A 21,455-nucleotide genomic window follows, 5' to 3' on the forward strand; every position below is an offset into this window, starting at 1 on the left:
AATGAATATACATATTTATTTTAAAACATAGAGCCATACATGGAAGCAGGACGTTATGCTTACTCGATTCTGCAGTGGGTTTAATCCTTTCTGCTCAATACAAAGATTTTTCTTTACTTTTTTCCAGGCTCCCTATACAGAAGATGAAGGTCTTACAATGGAAACTACAGGTATCAAAATATTTGCTGTTTGTGTTCATCATCATTGTAACCATTTCATCATGAAAATTACAAAAACTATATATAGCCAGACCTGCGGCTGGGTTCTTCTCCACTGCCTTTTCCTACAGGGCCTGCTCAAGATCCTGATATACACGTCTACACCACGTTCTTCATGAACCACTGCTGCTATGATGCCATACCAACCAGCTCTAAACTGGTCATCTTTGATACAACACTGCAGGTGTTAATCTTCATGTATACAATATAGACTTAATTTTCAGATTCTTAAATATACTGCAATAAGAAATGGAATTTGATTTAGATGATCAGCTGGCAGTGATATAGATCTAACAAATAAGATAACATGCAATATTTGTAATATAATGGTAATATAACACATTTACAATGTATAAAAGTGTAAACTACATACAATGATTGTATTGTAAGCTTGATAAGGGGATACTGCACAAAATAAATACTGAGAAATGAAGTAGGAGTCAGCTTGCATTTTTATATAGATGCTGACTAACAGATTTCACGCAACCTGAATACAAAGGGTGAGAGATGTTTTTTCCTGCTTTCTTTCTGCCACTGGCTCTGCCTATGATCTTTTAAGATAAATAGACTAAATAGAATTAGGAGGTTCAATTTAGCTGGTTATTCAGCAGTTTGTTTTCTATACTTTGGTTTGTAATACAGGTAAAGAAGGCATTCTTTGCATTAGTCTCTAATGGAGTTCGAGCTGCACCTTTATGGGACAACAAGCAGCAGTGTTTTGTAGGTATGTGGATCTGTGCACTGAGTGCTGTGCCCTTTAACCTTTAAACTTTAAACCATTTGTGAACCTGAGTCAGATTACTGACATACATTCAGTGCTTAGGAAATCCACCTGAGGTTCTTATGTGATCCTCCTATTCTAAATTTTGCATTTTATTGTTTGTTTTTTTTGCTGGACACATTCTGGAACACATAATATTAATTTAGAGTCACTATTATTCACCCTAAATTAATATTATGTGTTCCAGCAAGTGTCATTATTAAGGAATGGGTAGTATTACTTGATGCTATGAGCTGACACATCAGAAGTCCTAACTCATGGATTCATTTGTAATGAATCAGCCTCTCTGGTGCCAGATGTCTAACTTTAGTCCGGCACCTGGGGCCTAGTGACTTGTGGGAAATGGCAAGACAGTGCTCTAATCCCTAACACCCTTTCCAGGACATTAATAGCCACTGCTCTACATTATGTAATTACTTCTGAGAATGATTTGAGTGCCAAAAGCTATTACTTATTCTAACATTAGCACAAACCTCTTTGTATGTACGCATGTTAGTCATAGCTGGTAGTAGCATTTCCTTTTGTTTAGCTTTGATAAATTTGAGCCACTAAATAATCCAAGCTCTTTAATACTTATTTCTTGTTACTTATGTTGTTACAGGGATGCTTACTATAACAGACTTCATTAACATTCTTCACAGATATTATAAATCACCCATGGTAAGCTAGTTGTTTCCATGGTTTATTTTAATTTTATTTATTCATTTATTTATTTATTTCATTTTTAAAGTAATGGCTTAACTAAAGCTTTTTTCCCTCTATCCTTATTTCCATTTCTGTTCCAGGTTCAGATATATGAATTAGAAGAGCACAAGATTGAAACCTGGCGAGGTGACTGTGTACTATTTGTATAGCTTACATTTGTAGTCAATCTGTCTAAAATACTCCAGTGTTTAAGTTCCCGTGTCTATTATCTTGCTTCAGAGGTCTACCTTCAGTACTCTGTCAACTCTCTGATCAGCATCACCCCTGAATCCAGGTACAACTAAGCTCTCCACAACTGTTACCCCCCCCTCCCTCCAGTATCTCAACAGTGACAGAATTGTTTCCCTATCATCAGCCTCTTTGATGCTATTTACTCCTTACTGAAGAACAAGATTCACAGGCTGCCTGTTATCGATCCAGAATCAGGAAATGTTCTGCACATTTTGACCCACAAACGCATCCTGAAATTTCTGCACATATTTGTAAGAGGATTTAAAAAATAAATAAAAATCTTACCACATTGTAAATTGTTGTTCTGTTTAATAGAACACATCATGTATTGTTTAATAAAATGAATTGCAGTTTAAAAAAACAAACCATTAAAATTATTTTTAACAAATCTATTGGGATTTCCCAGGGTTCCATGATCCCAAAACCTCGATTATTACAGAAGCGAATTCAGGATGTTGAAATTGGAACCTTTAAGAGGATTGCCACAGTCCAGGAGACTGCAACGGTTTATGAGGCATTGTCAGTGTTTGTCGAGCGCAGAGTGTCAGCCTTGCCTGTTGTAAATGAACAAGGTATTTTCAGGAACACTCAGAGACTGCATGTTTACATCTTTGAATGTTATATTTGAATCGTAAAATCCCAGATTGGTACAGATTGTTTTGATGTGTGTCTGTTTTGTACATAGGAAAGGTAGTGGCCCTTTACTCCCGTTTCGATGTCATTGTGAGTAAAAGCAATCTTTCCTCTTCCTACATTTATCAGCTATAAAATGCATAATGAGTTTATGTAAATATGCAACTAATAAATTCAACATCCTAGAATTTTAAATTGAAATGTACTTCAACCATAGCCATGATGTATCATAAGGTTGTATGTATTATGCATTTTGGTGGATATAGAACCTGGCTGCTCAAAAAAATTACAATAACCTGAACATGACAATGCGAGAAGTGATCGAGAGCCGCTCATGCTGCGTGGAAGGAGTGCTCAAGTGTTATCCACATGAAACCCTGGAAACCATCATTGATCGCATCGCTGAAGCAGAGGTCAGCAACCATCTTTGCAAATTATTATAAAAAGATACCTTTTTCTGCACACATCTTATTAAACCCAGATTTAACCACATAAACATTTTTCTGTTTTGGTTAGGATTATATTTAATCCGTGTTTGAAACTAGAAAACAGTACTTCTCTTTCTTCATATTAATTTTATATAATTTAAAATCCGGTGATCCATTATTTTATCTAATGGATTGTCTTCTGTCCTCTAGGTTCATCGTCTAGTTCTGGTGGATGAACAGGATATGGTGAGGGGAATCATCTCGCTGTCTGACTTGCTGCAGGCATTGGTCTTAACACCTGCAGGTATTGATGCTCTTTTCTCTTAGCAGCTGTGAACTGTGATCTCTCCATCACAGTTCCTCCTACTTCCTCCTGTATTTTTCAGTGATAGTTGACTAGTGTGCCTGTAAATATTTCTCTTGGCAACTTTAAGCTACTGTTGGACCATGAGGAATAACATGCATATTTGAATGTATTGTGGCATGAACTAAAGGACACTGCTGGAATTGTGTTGCTTGACAGTTTAACTACAATTGTACATTCTTCAAAACCAGCCATTTCTTTTATTGATATAAAACGTGTGTTATTTTGATGATAGGTTTTACCAGAGACCACTTTGCTGGACAAGGTTTCTCTGTGCCAATAAAGTACTTCACATTATGAGTGCTTCTATAAGGGTTTTTATTTATTTTTGGACAAATGTTTTGATTTGAATATCTGTTCCTACACAAATATAACATCAACATTGATCTTTGATTGATACTCAGTACACTCAGGTCTCAGATCTTTCAAGATCTTTTACACCAAAATACTATGAATTTGAAATTTATTATAATTTCAGAAAAAAAAGACCAAATGAAAATAACAGACTGAATTGATGCCATTATATTTTCCAAAGATTCCTTAAAAAACTGACTTTAAATCAGAGACTTTAGTCCTGAATGAAGAGACCTTGTACACACTAACACAACTAAATTAATAACTAGATATATTTATATGCTGAGCTTGGGATACTCTGGCGTTCTTTCCATGTCTGTGTGGATTTCCTTCGGCTTCTCCAGTATTCTCCCACTTCCCAAAAACATGTTAGGTAGGTGTTTTTAGGTAATATGAATTGCCCCTAAGCATAAATGTGTGTGATTGACTGTCAGCATGGGGCACTGCAATAGATGAGCATCTCATCCAGTTTGTATTCCAGCCTCATCCGGTTTTTCCAGGATCGGCTCAGAATCCACTGGAATCTTAGCAGAATAAAGTGTTTAACAGTGTTTAATTGTTTGTTAAATAAAAAAAGCATACAAGCAATGTGGTGATGTAAAAAAAAACATGTTTTATTTTAATTAATTTTGTAGTGCAAAAAAAATGCCCTGCAATTATCTGTTGTTTTTGCCACTGTTTCGAATTTTGGGGAGCACATATATATATATATATATATATATATATATATATATATATATATATATATATATATATATATATATATATATATATATATTTGAAGCATGTATAATATTGTTGTGCACTTTACTTGTGTAAGGATGGAACTCACCACTTGAACAAATTATTAGATTCTCTACGTGTATATTGTGTCTCATTATAAGCATTTTCAACATTGTGAAGAGATACTGTACTTATTTCAGAACTGGACTTAAAGATGTTCTGTCCAAGTTACAGATCATACATAATCACTCTGTGTACTGATTGTATACTAGATTTCCATTTGTACTTTATTAGACTTCACGTGTTTTGTATTTAATGACCACTGATGTTTGCTTTCATCTTTTCTAAGTGACTACAGTAAACAGAACAGTAACCAATAAACCAAGCCATGTTTCCTATAATCGTTCCGTTTTCTATTACTCAAATTCTGTACATTATATTCGTATAACATATACAGCATAAACTACTATGTTTATGTAAGCAGAAATTAAACAGGACTAACCTTTTTAAACTAAATTTTCTTTATAGAAAGAACAATCACATTTCATAGAGTTCAGTGTTATTTATCCAGTCGTTTAATTGTTTATTGTTGATATCTAGTTTATAATTGAAGCTTTTTCAGGAACATTTGAGTACTAGGTTGGGTAGCCTGGGTATTAGTGGACCCCTGACCCTGACACTGAGCTGCACATGTTGAACGCCTCATTCCAGATGTAGTCCACTATTGCTTTTATAGTAAAATCCACTTTTCTAGGAAGGCTTCCCACTAGATATTGGTATGGCTTTGGGAATTTGCTCATTCAGCCAAAAGATAATTAGGGGTCAATATAGGCAAAAGTCAAAACAATGGTATATCAAAATACGTGAAACGCTGAGTGACTTTTAAAAAAAAAAGATTGATGCTAATGATTTGTGTTTATATATTGTTACTGAATGTAATGAATAAAACTCAAATTTAGAGCATTCCTCAGTGTAAAGTGTATTCTATTATATTAGTTATTGGTAATTAGATTAATTATTAGGTGATATAAAACTTACAGGGTGTAACTCAGTTTATTACTTGATGTTAAATACATTCATGAAACATTCATTGTGATTTTTGTTAAGGTATTAAATTGGTTTAAATTCAAATTTGATTCGTCACATACACAACCAGTGTTTGTGTACACAGTACACAAAATAGTATAAAACTCAAAAAATGGAAGTAAGATAAAAGTAGAAATAATATTTTAACATTAAGACAAAAATAGAAATAATATAAAAAAAAAGAATATGAAGAATACTGTATATATAGAAAATATAGAAATAAATTGGCAAATAAAATAAAGTGACAGGTTTGTATGGGGTGTAAACTAACTGTTCACACTAACTATACAATAATAACCCTGTGTGTGTCTGTGTGGTTTGTAGTAACGCAGAGTAAAATCCAAAATACAAAGTTCAGTGCATCAGGTGCTCCGATCTGCATGTTTACCAGGGGTGTATTTGCTCACCTACCTATGTTTCTTACATCCTGGTTTTACTTGGCAAACACTGTCTTGGGCTAAACAATATCATTTGCTACATCCTTTTTTCTGTAGTTGAATTAACACTGCAAACTTTTTTTTTTATCAATGGGATTCTGTCATTAAACAGATAATGTCCTAAATTTATAAATATAAATTAAAATAAAATAAAAAAAATAATGAAACTGGTCAATAATACACAGACTTCAACACAGTCTGATGTATTTGATTATAAAAGGAAACAAACAGATACTGTATTTGGTGAATCTTGGTCGTCATGTTTTTTTTGCCACTGTTAACCTTTAAAATTGCTTATATAGTTTGGTGATATTATTGTTGTTGTTGTTTTTGTAACAGTATTCATTGCTGCATCATTCTTCCAGGAGTACAAACATACAGTTGCCACTTAAGTCCACCCCTGTTTATACTTTTGCCACAGAAAGTCAAATAGACTTGAGAGGGAGGGAATGTTGGTTCCTCAGCTTTGTGTCACCAGTAGCTTCATCAGGTTACTTGGAATATCAAGTGTACATCTGTCTTAACCTGTCTGGTCTAATGGTCTAATCATAAGTAGGTTTTATTTTGAAGACCAGAGTTTGTAATAAGTAACTATGGATGAAGATAATGACGGCTCAGGAACACAAAGGTAAGGCACTGATTAGAAATAGTTTATTTATTATCTAAATGAGTTGTGTTTATTATTGAATATTAAAAAAGAAGAAATATAATACATATAAGAACTAAAATATAAAAGATTAGACTATACTGTATATAATGTTATGTGAAAAAAATTGCCTTCAGAAAGAAGATTGTTGATGCTTATGAGTCTGTTAAAGGATTTATTAAAAGATCTAAAAATAATTCGTAAATCAGCCTTTCCACTGTCCGAAAATCATTTGCAACTGGAGAACATTTAAAACAACTGGCAGCATGGTCAGATCAGGCCTTTCAAGCAAATTCACCTGAACAGCTGACTGCAAGATGCTTAAAGAAGTCTCCAAAACCTTCAAATATCATCAGGGGACCTACAGCAAGCTCTTACTACAGTTGATGTCAAAGTGCATTAATCTACAATCGGAAAGAAAATGCACATATTTATCATGGGATGTGTGCAAGGAGATAACTTTTTTTAAGAAAAACACAAGGACAAGATTTAAGTTTGCCAAAGAACACAGAGACAAAAGCCAAGATTTCTGGAATAACGTGCTTTGGACAGATGAGTCAAAAATGATATTATTTGGACACCATAACAGAGGACATGTTTGGTGTAAACCAAATACAGCATTTCAGAAAAAGAATCTCATATCAACTGTGAAACATGGAGGTAGAAGTGTTATGGATTGGAGACGCTTTGCTGCAGCAGGACCTGGTCAGCTCACCATCATAGAATCCACTATGAAATCTACATTGTATCAGAAGGTGCATGAGGAACATGTGAGACATGAGATCTGTCAAAACATTGAATCTGAAGAAGAACTGGACCTTAAAGCATGACAAAAACATTCCAGTAAATCCACCAAGGACTCGCTGTAAAGTAAAAAACAGAGAATTCTGGACTGGTGAAGTCAAAGCCCAGATCTAAATCCTACTGAGATCCAGTGGGGTGATTTAAGGAGTGGGGAAACTTTCTTCAAGTCGATGTCAGAAACTGGTAGATGGCTACAAGAAACGTCTCATTGAGGTCATTTCAGCCAAAGGGGGAAACACTAGCTATTAGGGCAAAGAGTGTATAGTAACTTCTTCCTCAGATCAAACACACATTTTTGTTGATTTCTTTTGTTTTAATAAGTGAAAATGTGATACTTTTTTTGTTGTTTACAAGCAATTACATTACTTTCATCTAGATGTACAAATTAAAACAAGATCAGAAATTGACATGTTGACATTCCTTAATAAAGAACTGAATATTACTATATTGCATTGACATTGTAAACACTTGATTCGAGAAAGAGAAACAGTATTTCGACTCCTCTGTATGTCTGCACATACGGTGGCATTGACAATAAATAAGAAACTTGAACCTTGAATATTTAATGAGGTTTTTAGTTAAATGTTTTTACATGACTATATTTATATGATTTATGTTGTTTGATTATGTACATAATGTGTGTGACAAACTGAGAAATAATAATAAGAATGTATTTGATATTAAATATACCAATAGTCTTTTATGCTTTTTCAGCAAAAATGTATTTGGATTAAAAGTGAAGAAGAAGAAGAAGAAAGCTGTCAAAGCTCTAGTCTTTGCAAACAGAGGTGCTCAGGGTATGGTCTCTAAAGCAAATACAGACTCATGTGAAGATGCAGAACTCTTTCTGGGCATTTACCTGATTAACCATATCTTAACTTTTCTAGATGATTCTGAGATTAAAAGTGCTACTGAACAATCAGATGCAGAACCTGCAGTCCCTGAATCAGGCAGTGATCCTGGCCTCCCTGCCTTCTTGTCTTTCAGAGAAGTTATCAATACAAAGAGGTGCATGATTTCTACTTACAGTATTCGCTCACTTTATATATAGCAAAACTAACTACATTTATTATACTTTGTCTGTGCTGTTCTTTATCTTAAAAGATCCAAGCTTGTGTCCAAGATTTTGGAAAGTGAAAGCAAACCACAGACTTTTCAGGTAGACGTTAATGACCCTTTTATAGTTAGACATTGACCGACTCTATAGTTTTTATTCCTTACCAAATGAATGCTTATTAAAGCAATGACCAATGTTGTGACTAATCCCCTAAGATCTCCATCAACATCACAGAGGCTAGACAGCTGGTGGGGGAGAACATTGACCCCAGTGTGGTGATTGAAATTGGAGATGAAAAGAAACAGACATCAGTAAAAGAAGGCACCAATTCACCCTTTTACAATGAGGTGACATCGTCTTATCCTTATCATTAAAGGTTACAGATCTGAAACAGAATGTTTTTGTATCATATGTGAAATAAAATATTACCTGTTTTTTCCCCAACAGTACTTCGTATTTGACTTCTTTGCACATCAAGAGATCTTTTTTGACAAAGTCATTAAACTATCAGTAAGTATATTAGTTAATAATAAAAAAATCCGTTATCAACATAATGAGATTTAATAAATGTGATATGCTCTTTTTTAATTCCAAAAGGTAATGCATTCAAAGATCATGAAAAGCTTTTGTGTGGGGATGTTTAAGATTGATGTCAGGACTGTCTACAATCAACCTGGTGAGTGTTCTCATATATAAATGACATATTCTTGTATTTTCATTTCTACTCCAGATCATAGCTTTTGTTTTTTCTGTTTCAGGTCATCAGTTTACCAATAAATGGGCAGCTCTTATGGATCCCACAGATGTCAACACAGGGGTCAAAGGTCACTTGAAGTGTGACATCTGTGTGACGGGGAAAGGAGATGTATTGCCCCGGTCACAGAAGTTTAGCGATGCTGAAGAGCAAATAGAAAAGTAATATCTCAATGTTTTATGTGTTTAGAGAATGTGTAATCAAGAGATTATCTATAACTATCTTCTCACAATGTTCTTGTTAAATAAGCCTATACCACCATCAGTATTCAGTTAAAGATGATCAAGATTAATATTAAAATTAAGGCTGTGACTATGACTAGAATATGATGAACTTGCACTTTGTTTTATGTAATGGAAATATTACTGAAGAACTAACTATACAATTCGGCTTTAATCCAGGAACCCACTGCTGCCTGAAGGTTTCCCGTCTATGCGCCCATGGGCTCGCTATTATGTGAAAGTGTACAGAGCAGAAGGTCTTCCCAGAATGAATTCTAGCATCATGGCTAATGTGACCAAGGCTTTTGTTAGTGACAACACAGCTCTTATTGATCCATATGTGGAAGTATCGTTCTTTGGACAGGTGGTAAGTCTATTTATCAAGCATTAATAAGCATTGCTGGACAAACTAAATAATCTATTTGTGAGTGTAAGAGGAACAACAAAGTCATTTAAGCAGCAAAAGCAACTGATTTCACAGCACTATTCAGTTATTTTTGACTAGATGCTCAACTTTTCTTAAACAGTTTTTCACTGTTTTCACAACAATTTTTTCCAACAGGGCCGGACTTCCACGCAGAAGAGCTCTGCGGACCCTGTTTGGAATGAGCAGGTGGTATTTAAAGAGATGTTTCCTCCTTTATGTCAGAGGCTAAAGATCCAGCTACTAGATGAGGGAAGCATGAATGATGTAGCCATTGGGACTCACTACATTGATCTGCGCAGAATCTCCAATGACCAGGATGGAGATAATGGTATATCTAAGATTATTTGTGTGTGTGTGTGTGGGTGTGTGTGTGGGTGTGTGTGTGTTTTAGATGCTTTGCAATTGCCTTGCATTCGATTTCGTTTTGTTATTTAGGTTTCCTCCCTACATTTGGCCCATCCTGGGTCAACATCTTTGGTTCAGCTCGTAACTCCTCGCTTGCGGATGACAGTCAAGATATGAATGAAGGAATAGGAGAAGGGGTATCATTTCGTGGAAGGATTTACATCCAGCTAACTGTGGAGATCCTGTCTGGAGGGTCTGAGTCAAAACTTCTTTTTAAAGATTCTAAGGGTGGGAAAGCAGCACCTAAAGACCCCAAAGCTGCAGCAGGAGGGGCAGGTGGAGGAGATGAGGACAAAAGCAAGGCTATGGGGCCCATAGTACTGCCGGTGGATTCACCTGAAATGGTGAAATGCTTATCATACCCTTTATTTAATATAGGCTTGTGTTTCTGTCTATAGTTGAATAAGTAATTTGTGTTTCTTTGTTTAATTGTGTAGATCAGTGATGAGGACAAGGAGAAGTATGTACTGTTTGGTGCTGTGTTTGAGGCTACCATGATTGATAGGAAGATTGGTGACAAACCTGTCAGTTTTGAATTCACTATTGGTAATAATAATAATAATAATAATAATAATAATAATAATAATAATAATAATAATAATAATAACAATTTATTAATAATAATAAGGTCACAATCAAATTGAAATTGTTATTTATACAACTTTTGTCATTCAGGAAACTTTGGTAACTTTATTGACGGTGCTGCGCCACCAAGCTCCAAGAAAAAAATTGAGAAAGTTCCTGATCCTTTAAGCCAAGAAGCGGCCATTACTACTCCTCTTCTAGAAAGTCAGCCATCAAAGCCGTGCAGATCCACCACACCTCCAGAGAAGCCTCTTATTGGAGATGGAATCAGGTAGACTCATTGTTCTTCGTTTATATGCCAGTCAAGTAATTCATTTTACTACAGTTTTATTATCTTGTTATGTACAGGAACTACTTCTATTTGCCTATTACAAATAAGAAACCATGTGTCCATGTATGGAGCTCCTGGGAGGACTGGACATACCGCCTCCACCACTCTAACATGCTGGACAGGATAGCCATCATGTTTGTAAGTTAACATACAGTTGTTTAGAATTCCACCATATCAGCTGTTGATGGGTTACTGCTTATGATCATGTTATGTCTAAACCAGGAAGCGGGAGTAGCCAAGGTGAAAGAGCTGGACAAGCTGGTGGATCCTTGTGCAGAGCCATTTATGCGCGCTGTTTTACAAGAATTTTGTAAGGATGCCAGGTATAGAAAAACTTTATTTGATCTAATGATTAATACTGTACCTCCTTATGATTTATGACTATACTACTGTATTGCACCTCTAGGGAATTTATCAGTTTTGCTGAAAAGAAGGCCAAAGGGACCCATTTGACAATGCTGGATAAGAAGAGGCTCATGATGTGTAAACAGGAACTGGTGAGGGGTAACAAGCAACACAGCAGGCAGACTGAGCTTCATTTCTCTTTGTGAAATTCTTTAACAGTTGTTGTGACTCTCTTGTCATTAGGAGAGCATGATAAAAGTAGCTGGAACCATCACAGAACCAAAGAGAAAAGCTCTAACTGTTAAAGAGATGCTGAGAGAGGCACAGAACCTCACTCATCGTATCAGATTCCTGGTGGAAGAGGTCTGTGCACAGATTTATCCGTGTCTTTCTGTGTATGTATGTGTGTACATGGAATCATTTATTCAAGTGTCTTTACTATTGATATATTTAATAATATGCTCTGTCTCATGCCATTCTCAGCCACAGCACACAATACCAGACATATTTGTGTGGATGCTCAGTAATAATAAACGCATTGCATATGCCCGCATACCTGCACGCTACCTGCTTTACTCTGATGAATTTGTGGAAAAAGGGACAGACTGTGGGAAGATCAAAACCTTGTTCCTTAAGGTATTTCACTAAAAGCAGTCCTTATATGTTAGAATGTCTTTTTTGGTTGGTTGCTTTTTTTAGGGCGAAAAAAGTTTTTTAGCTGAAATTGTCATGATATTTGTGTCTGATTAATGTCTGATTATTCTTTTCTCAGCCCCCGTCCAAGCGTGGATCAGTTGGATGGACCATGCAGGCTAAATTGGATGTGTACTTGTGGCTGGGCAACTGCAAAGAGATGTCCCATATGCTGGAGAATCTCCCAGCTGGCTTTGAGCCACAGTGGTCATCAGATGAGGGAGGCACGCTTCCTGAGAGTTTATTCTATAAAGGTGAGTCATCAGGACTTGATCGTTTAATGCAGTCTATTTCTGATGTTGTTTTATTACAATGACTTTTATCTGTTGATTTTAGCAAACCTTTCCTTTTTATTTTGTCAGACATTTTTGTCGACCTTTTTCACCAGAACAACAAAATGTTTTAAATGACATGAAAATATTACTATATTTTTTATCACTATACTCTCACCCTGAAAGATATAACTCATTTAAGTGCTAGTACTCCGGACTACAACAGTGACAAGTTATAATGCAGTGAGTCACATTTTGAACGATAGCATCCTGTCTGTTTTTTCAGAGCATCATAAGTTTCAGCTGAGGGCTCATATGTACCAGGCTCGTGGGCTCATTGCAGCAGATAACACAGGCCTGTCAGACCCCTTCGCCAGGGTATCCTTCCACTCCAACACTCAGTGCACAGCAGTAAGTGCATCCATAATGTGAGAGATGTGATGCTAATAACAAATCTGTCTGCCACTCCTTGTGATACACACCCTCTTCATGAATATCTCTACTGTTAGGAAGCTGTGGTATTGAGCTTTTGATTTACATGTAGCTTTTGTAAATAAGTCATATTTTTATAAGCATATCCTCATGCTTTTTGTTGCAAATGATGATAAATATACTCTGGGTATAATTTTCTGGATAGCTTTACACTGTTTTTAACCTTTAACCTCTACTCTCCTTTAGATAATTAACCAGACACTTACCCCAACTTGGAACCAGATGTTGATGGTAAATAAGGTGTCTCTATACGGAGACCTTGGTGAACTTGTAAAAGAGCCACCGCTCGTTGTTATCGAGGTCTATGATGACGACGCGCTGGTATGTTTTAATCCTTTCACTGGTGCTGTGATTTTACATGTTCTTACATCTTTTAAATGGTTTTTAATGCTTTCTTAATAAGTAGGAAATGATTTATGGAAAAAAGTATAAATGAGCCTACTTTTTAACTTGTTTATAACCAAAAGGCACTTCTGGTGCTATTTTATTGGTTGTTTCAACATTTTTAGTATTTCTGTGGGACATCAGGAGTTGTTTGCCACTCTGTTCATTACAAAATGCCACAGAAAAGCAGATATTAAAATGGCATTTTTATTTTCATTTCATAGGGTAAGTCAGAGTACCTGGGCTCCACGCTAGCTGTGCCAGTGGTCAGGCTCAATGAGGAGCCATACACACCACCTCAGCTGCAGTACAGTCCACTTTTTTATGGTAGCATGTCTGGTGGTGACATACTTGGAGCTTTTGAGCTTATCCAGGTACAGAACACAATCCTAAATGCTACTACAACAAATCAATTTCTTAGGGGGTTATTTAATATTTTGGGACTCTGACCACATTTGTTTATGTATTATGTATTATGTGTATGCATTATGTATTATTTCATATTATTAAATAAATGCCGTCCTGCTGATCGGCTGCATAATGAAATCTACACTAAACCACAAAATTACATGTAAAGACAGGAAAGCATCCTTTACCTGAGAAAGAGGGGCCAGAGGGCCAGATCTACCCTGTGCCTTCATACATCCGACCTGTGCTCTGCAAGTACAGAATTGAAGTGAGTTTAACATTATTGTCCAGATGATTTTAGATTCCAGATTTATTTATTTATTTATTTATTTATTTATTTATTTTAATGATTTATTGCTTTGTGCTGTGAAAGTTGTAAAAAAAAGTTGTAAAAGTAGATCTGTGTGATTTAGGTTCTTTTCTGGGGGTTGAGAGAACTGAAAAAGGTGCAGCTCCTTTCTGTGGATCGGCCCCAGGTCTTCATAGAGTGTGCAGGAAAAGGTGTTAATTCCTCTGTGATACAGAGCTACAAGAGCAACCCAAACTTCAGCGTGCTTGTGGACTCCTTTGATGTGGTAATGCTGTCCTCATCCTATTTGTCTTCTCTTTTTTGCTAGTGTATCCAAATTCTGGTTTGAATAGCTGGTGTGGGACAGTCAAAAAGTACATATATAATTAGCTTAATACTATAGAATATTTTAGAGAACAAAAGGAGTAAGTTAAAAATAATAATAAAAAATAAACAATGCAGGAGGTGTTTCAGTTACTCCAATATTGTCCATGTAAACAGGTCAAGACTGACAAGGATGGGTGTGTGTAAACAGGTTTTTAAAAATCAACTCAAGACATCAGGGTGGGGACAGTCGAAGGGGAATAGATGTTTCTGCAAAGGATGGATAGCATCTATAATAACATGGATAACAAATGTAAAGAAAGTTGGATGGGTAACAAATGTAAAAACAGTTTAGGAGTTCAGTTTACCTTTGTTGTTTCTCAATAAACTCCACTTTTGGCATCACAACCATTTGACTCTGGTTCTTGATGTTGGCAGATTAACTGTCTACAACAATACCAGTATGGAGAATACAAATATTTTACCAAAGATCAATGGACCTCATTTATCAATCCTGTAATAAAGTTAATAAATGTTTGAGTGTCAAATACATAAAAAACACTTTTCAGAGAAGGTGATTTTCTTAGTACTTAAGTATATATGTTGATGAACAGAAATCCTTTGTAAATAATCAGGCATGTCAAAGCTGATTTGTATTTGGTGACACCCACAAACTCCATAAATCTAAAACAATAAAGCAAACTGCCTGATTTTCACTCATAATTCTGAATGAATTTGGAGCAGAAAATAGTGCATGATTATTACAGGTTATGTCCATCACTGACTTCATATTATTTTTGACCACAACTTTTAAGTTCGTAATGTAAAGAAGAACTGCACCACGAGTGGAAAAAAATGAAATTCAGTTTTCAGAACCAGTTTTGAACTGCCTGTCTAAACATATTCACCTGTTCATCTGTGCAGGAGCTGCCCGAGAATGAGTACCTTCACCCTCCTCTTACGATCACTGTAGTAGACTGGAGAGCCTTTGGCAGGAGCACTCTGGTGGGCAGCCATGTCATTAACAACCTGGGCCTGTTCAAATACACACCACTATCTTTACCCCCTCCCAGAGCACAGCTAACAGAGCCAATCAGCATAGAACGTAATGGGCATTTTTATTCTTGACCTACCTTTTCAAATCACATTTCTAATGAACTGAATATAGCCATAATATCTGTCTGAATGTCTGCTAATTCCTAGCTGCACCACTGTCTAAACAAGAGGGCACTGAAGCACAACCATGTGAGAAAGTTTACATAACTATAGAGGAGGTGGAGACCAGCAAATCTTCTCACACACCCGAGACAGTGCCTCAGGAAAGGAAGGTGGGTTGAACACTCAAGCATACATAAAAATAAAAATATTAGTGCTCCTGAATATTATCCTGTTATTATCTTTTCACACAGGACAGAGTCTCCAGTAAGAGCAAGCGAAGATCTACAAAACGGAAGAAACGCACTGCTGCTGACGAATCTGCTGATAACGTCATTGACTGGTGGTCTAAGTACTACGCTTCAATGGAGAAAATCCAAATGGTCAGATTAAAACTCTGAACTTAATCACCAGTGCAATCTTAATTCCGGTCTATTTTATTTGACTAATTATATAAAAGTTTTAATAAGTAATTTTTACTAAAAAATGTTTCAAAATTATATAATATTTTCATCCATAGTCAAAACGAGAGGTCACCCCATTTCCAATCATCTATGAAGCTGGTAAGAAACAGAATTTGATTTAATTTACCCAGTACACTAACCATCAGTTCTTCAGTAGAACTGAAACACATGCTGCCAATTTGAGCCCCGTTCAGATACACACATGTTGTAATGTATTGCAGTAACTCCTCTTCAGCTATTGCTCACAGATGGAATAAGCACTATGGGTAAGACTACCTGGAGAACATCCAGTCCAATGCATACAGATGTTGTGTTAAAGGACAAAACTACTGAAAAATGCAAAACAAAACAGAAACAAACAACTGCAGACATCGTCCATAAATATACCACAGACTAAAACAAAATACATGAATGACTACAACAGTTTCCACAGTAGCTTGATTTTGCTAAACACTGTAGCTGAAACACAAAACAACATAATAAATGTTGAATTTTACCTTGAAGCAAAGGGAATGAAAGAGAAGAAAAGGGAGCTTAACTTGAAGAGTGTGACTGAGCAGACCAAGATTTCAACCTTAACGGTAAGTCCGGTGTCTTATCTGATTGCCACTTAATCACTGTATTTTATGTCTTACAGTCCTACTGTGTCATTTTTAGATGCCCTGATACTCCTTCTTCTCTAATTTATGCTCACTGTAGATATATGACAAAGAGCTGGAGGCAGAGTTTGGCCCATTTGACGACTGGGTAAAAACATTTGAACTGTTTCGTGGGAAGGCAAATGAAGACGAGAGCTCTGGAACCGAGAGGTTTGTTGGGAACTTAAAGGTGAGTTAAAATTGTGAACCTTCCTATGTTTAGAATTGTTTTATTTATAAAAATTACACTACATGACTGACACCACAAGTTATTTTTTATCAGTCTGATTAGATAGAAACTAAATAAAATGTCTCTTCAATGTCATTCCCCAGGCTGGATTTTGTCTGTATAAGCTGCCAGTTGGTGATAATGAGGAGGGTTTCGACTCTGGAGAGTATAAAATAAGCCAGGGTATTCCTCCCAACTCTGCTGTAAATGTCCTGATCCGTGTGTACATTGTTGCAGTAAGTTTCCTTCAGAAACAAAAGTCTATTATATGATTCATCTGCAAAGCAAGCTTATGTACTGTATTTATACCATGTAATCCAATGGAGTCCTTCCACTGAATTTGGTCTGTAGAAAATTATTCAGTAATTCATGTAGTTCCTTATAAATACATACTGTACATCAAACATGACAGACAGTATACAATCACATGTAATGACAGATTATTGTTTAGCATCTGTATAATCAGTCTATACATTCCTAATTAGGCCTCAAACCTGCATCCAGCTGACCCTGATGGAAAGGCAGATCCTTATATTGTGCTCAAACTAGGAAAAACTGAAATCAAGGACAGAGACAATTACATCCCAAAACAACTCAACCCAGTGTTTGGCAGGTATATTATATGATTATATTGTATTGTAGATTATATTATATGGCTGTCTATTTTGACTTAGAAAGAAATTGTAAAATCATTTTTATCTGCAGATCTTTTGAAATTCAAGCCTCTTTCCCAAAGGAATCCTTACTGAGGATTCTCATCTATGACTATGATGTTGTTGGTGGAGATGATTTCATTGGAGAAACGCAAATAGATTTGGAGAACAGATTTTATAGCAGACACAGAGCAACCTGTGGCATCCCGACTGAATATGCCATGTGAGTTATAAACATAAACCTTAAAGTTCCTTTATTCTTTATATGCAATCTAAATTTTTTTTTTATATATAACTGTTAGTGAGGGCTACAATGCCTGGAGAGATGCCATTAAACCGACTGAATTGCTGATCAAGCTATGCAGAGAAAACAAACTTGACAGCCCTCGCTTCACTCCTGGTAGAATCACCATTGGAGAAAAAGTTTATACCGGAAAAACAGTCTTTGTTGATGAGGGTGATTATAATCACATACATTGAATACATTTCTTAAAGATAAAGGTTCTTGAGGGTTGAGGGTCATGCTGAGAGAGTGCTGTTACATTTCAGATCAGGTATTCGAGTCCTATGAACATTTGGCACTGAAGGTGCTGCACAGATGGGAAGAAATGCCAGGTGTGGGCTGTAAACTAGTGCCAGAGCACATTGAGACCCGGACCCTCTACATAAAGGACAAACCTGGCATGGATCAGGTAATTCCTGGTTGCTGTAAACATTTTACAGCTATGTTCTGCTGGTTTTATACAGCAGTGAGCTGCAATCTTTAGGGTCTTGTCTAGTGATGCTTCTCAACAAATACCTGATTATGGTTTTCTAAATCAATTAATGCCTGCAGGTTTATTTATTGGTGAAGCGCTTGGGGAAAAACATTTGCTACAGACATCATCCGGATCTCTGGGCAAATAAATTAGAGTGTAAAGATTTAGCTTGCAAAGTGCAATTAATGCCATTGGAAACCTTAGTTGTTTTTTTTATCTCAGCTTTTTTTGGTGGATAGTTTATGGCTATGTAAAAAGTGCAACGGACAATCAGAATTTGAACTGACTGACTGACTGACAGAGATCGGCACTGATTTTTAGCCGTGCTGCTTTTCTGTTAGTCACTGGTGGCAGTATGGTGCTAGAGTGACTGGATAGTACTGGGATTAAAAATCTTTTATTTGTACCTCAGTATTTAACCATACAACACGTGTGGTGAAAAATACTCTGGTTAGTGAATATTATGTCTGAACCTGGTAAAGATTTCACAGCTGAGAATTCTCTATATCCATCTGTATTTTTTTAGGGGCAGCTGCAATTGTGGGTAGATATCTTTCCTATGGACATGCCTCATCCTGGACCGCCTGTGGACATTTCCCCCCGCAAACCCAAAGGGTAACACTGTAAAGCTAATTAGACCTTACCCATCATTGTGCTGTGCAACTATTGATGCACTATTATTTTTATTTACAAAGATATGAATTGAGGATCATAATCTGGAACACAGAAGATGTCATTTTGGAAGACACCAATTTCATAACGGGTCAACAGTCGAGTGACATCTATATTAAAGGGTAAATATGCTGTGTGTTTAGCTAGTGAAAAGACTGGTAAAGGGGTTACCTGTAGCACACACTGTACTAACACACTTTTGGCAACGAACATCTGCACGAATGGTCTTTTAACAGTCATGAGATATTTTCTTCTTCCCTCTGGGAATCTTCAGATGGCTGAAGGGCCTTGAAGATGATGCCCAGGAAACGGATGTCCATTACAACTCTCTGACTGGTGAGGGCAACTTCAACTGGCGTTTCGTGTTCCCCTTCCACTACCTTCCAGCTGAGAAACTGGTGGTTGTAAGCAAACGTGAGAACATCTTTTCTCTGGACAAGACAGAGCAGAAGCTGCCTGCAGTCTTAGTGCTACAGGTGTGGGACTTTGAGAGGTTGTCTTCTGATGACTTCCTCGGTAAGACAGTACAGTATACTACACTGTAATAGTACAAAGAAATCTGCATGTTAGGAACTACAGTCAAGTGCAAAGGTTTTCACCCTCATTTGTTTCTGCAACAAACTTCATTAGTGAAAGGATCCAAAAGTCTGTTTAAATGATACAAAACAGTTGTATAATAGAAATGCAAGCTATTAGAGAATCAGTGCATCACATTCAGAAGATGCAACGTAAGGCAAACTTTTGCACTCAACTGTACAAATCTGCCATTGAAAATGTTTACCAGAATATATACTTCTGTTAGTATATAAAGACTATAGAAATTAAAGGTATCATTTCAATTTAGTTCATGTTGCTACAGTGTCTACATTTATATATTCTAGGCTCAGTAGAGTTGGACCTGAATGGGTTTCCTCGTGGTGCCAAAACGGCAAAAGACTGTAAGATGGAGATGCTAAATAATGCTAGTGAGAATATGTCCATCTTCCAGCAGAAACGTGCCAAAGGCTGGTGGCCTTTGGTGAAAACTGATGATCTGACAGTAAATTACCCATTTTTTATTCTGTTCATATTAAATCAACCTTAGTTATGTAACAAAAGAAATTCTGACTTACTCTGAACATTACTGGAATTAACATTTAACTGGTTTGATGCAGGGAAAAGTGGAAGCTGAATTCCACTTGATAACAGCTGAAGAAGCAGAGAAGAACCCTGTAGGTCGTGCACGCAAGGAGCCAGAACCACTAGAAAAACCAAAGTAAGATTAATGTTAAAACTTCTACTAAATCAGATAATTGCTATACAAATGGAAGGAAGTGTATACAACTAGCAGTGCTGTTAAATATATTCCTTGACTTGAAGTAGCGTATGGCTTTACATTTTTTAAAGTCGACTATTATATCAGTATTTGTTTATTTCTCTTTCTAGTCGACCAGATACAACCTTCTCTTGGTTTGTGAATCCCTTTAAGTGTTTTTTCCATCTGATCTGGAAGAACTATAAGAAGTACATTATAGCTGCTTTGGTGCTGCTGATCCTGGCCCTGTTTCTTGCCCTGCTCTTCTACACACTGCCGGGTGCGATCAGCAACAGGATCGTCAGTGGATGATTGATCACTTTTGGTAACAAGGCATTTGGCAATCAGCATAATTGATGATGGCAATCTATTGCACTGTATGGGATTAGTATTTGTATGTACAAAACTATAACAAATATTACTATTTGCCTTATCATCAAGTGACTTCAATAATAAGGTAGCAAATGACAATCACAATTAACTGCGTAACTCCAGTGATGTTTGTTAGGTCAGTCAGGGTCAGAGATAATGTAACTGTTAAAACAGATTAAGTAGCTAAATGTAATAAGATTCCTCTTACTATTATTATTGTACAATTGTGCAGTAGATTTTGGTAGTGTATGAGCTCATAAATCCCAACACTGGGGAAAAACGGGTGTATACGGTCAGACTTTAACATTGTTTTTTTATGGCTCTGTAAGTGTTTCTACTAAAAACATTAAATGGAAAATCGGGTGCTTCTTTTATCAGTTACTTAGTAATTACCAAGTATTTTAACAAGTGATATTTTGTTAAAAACTGAAATTTGTTAAAAATGACAATAGTAAGGCTTGCAATATAAAAAGCTGAAATTAAACAAATAAATGTGGTCACCATATCTACACACACACACACTTTCGAAACAGAGAAAAACCTTTACACTTGCTCATTTATATCCAATTTTATCTGTTATCCAATCAGCTGACAGGAGTGGAACCGTCTCATGTGGGATCGGCTTGACGTTTTGTACACGCTGAGATGCTTTTCTGCTCCGAGTTAAGACATTTCCACCCACAGTACAGTCCTTCACTCTGTGTATATTTTTAGACCTCTCTGTGTAAAATCTAGAATGTCAAATTCAGATATCACATTTATTCATTTAGTTGCATTGCACTGCTGCCATATGATTTGCATAATTAATAACTGCACGGATGCA

The 21,455-nt window shown here is 36.3% G+C and overlaps 2 protein-coding genes across 2 annotated transcripts in view; both read left to right on the forward strand.

The window, feature by feature from the left end:
- The window catches only part of prkag3b (protein kinase, AMP-activated, gamma 3b non-catalytic subunit), a 6,743-nt gene extending 2,338 nt beyond the window's left edge, over positions 1-4,405 (forward strand). Inside the window, exons 2-13 of the mRNA XM_047814499.1 lie at positions 128-170; positions 290-402; positions 861-942; positions 1,601-1,659; positions 1,785-1,830; positions 1,924-1,978; positions 2,060-2,186; positions 2,342-2,507; positions 2,621-2,658; positions 2,835-2,981; positions 3,207-3,300; positions 3,596-4,405. Of these exons, the coding sequence (XP_047670455.1) occupies positions 128-170; positions 290-402; positions 861-942; positions 1,601-1,659; positions 1,785-1,830; positions 1,924-1,978; positions 2,060-2,186; positions 2,342-2,507; positions 2,621-2,658; positions 2,835-2,981; positions 3,207-3,300; positions 3,596-3,660 (1,035 nt within the window). The 3' untranslated portion in view covers positions 3,661-4,405. The remainder of the gene's footprint in view (positions 1-127; positions 171-289; positions 403-860; positions 943-1,600; positions 1,660-1,784; positions 1,831-1,923; positions 1,979-2,059; positions 2,187-2,341; positions 2,508-2,620; positions 2,659-2,834; positions 2,982-3,206; positions 3,301-3,595) is intronic.
- A 2,028-nt stretch (positions 4,406-6,433) lies between these two features.
- Positions 6,434-21,120, forward strand: fer1l6 (fer-1 like family member 6). Its single transcript, XM_027164117.2, has 42 exons — positions 6,434-6,588; positions 8,125-8,207; positions 8,298-8,418; positions 8,515-8,569; positions 8,683-8,814; positions 8,915-8,977; positions 9,065-9,143; positions 9,226-9,382; positions 9,623-9,809; positions 10,005-10,197; positions 10,305-10,618; positions 10,712-10,820; positions 10,950-11,130; positions 11,208-11,328; positions 11,413-11,513; positions 11,597-11,687; positions 11,779-11,898; positions 12,019-12,171; positions 12,308-12,482; positions 12,787-12,911; positions 13,179-13,313; positions 13,601-13,750; positions 13,954-14,052; positions 14,198-14,359; positions 15,322-15,502; positions 15,601-15,725; positions 15,807-15,935; positions 16,073-16,115; positions 16,238-16,282; positions 16,521-16,597; positions 16,716-16,844; positions 16,988-17,119; positions 17,369-17,496; positions 17,589-17,759; positions 17,839-17,993; positions 18,086-18,228; positions 18,821-18,909; positions 18,990-19,088; positions 19,241-19,482; positions 19,848-20,005; positions 20,121-20,221; positions 20,392-21,120. Exons 1-42 carry the CDS (start codon positions 6,554-6,556, stop codon positions 20,570-20,572), a joined length of 5,469 nt encoding a protein of 1,822 aa, XP_027019918.1. The 5' UTR covers positions 6,434-6,553; the 3' UTR covers positions 20,573-21,120.
- Positions 21,121-21,455: the final 335 nt, after the last annotated feature.

The sequence above is a fragment of the Tachysurus fulvidraco genome, chromosome 6 (assembly GCF_022655615.1).
Source record: "Tachysurus fulvidraco isolate hzauxx_2018 chromosome 6, HZAU_PFXX_2.0, whole genome shotgun sequence".
NCBI lineage: Eukaryota > Metazoa > Chordata > Actinopteri > Siluriformes > Bagridae > Tachysurus > Tachysurus fulvidraco.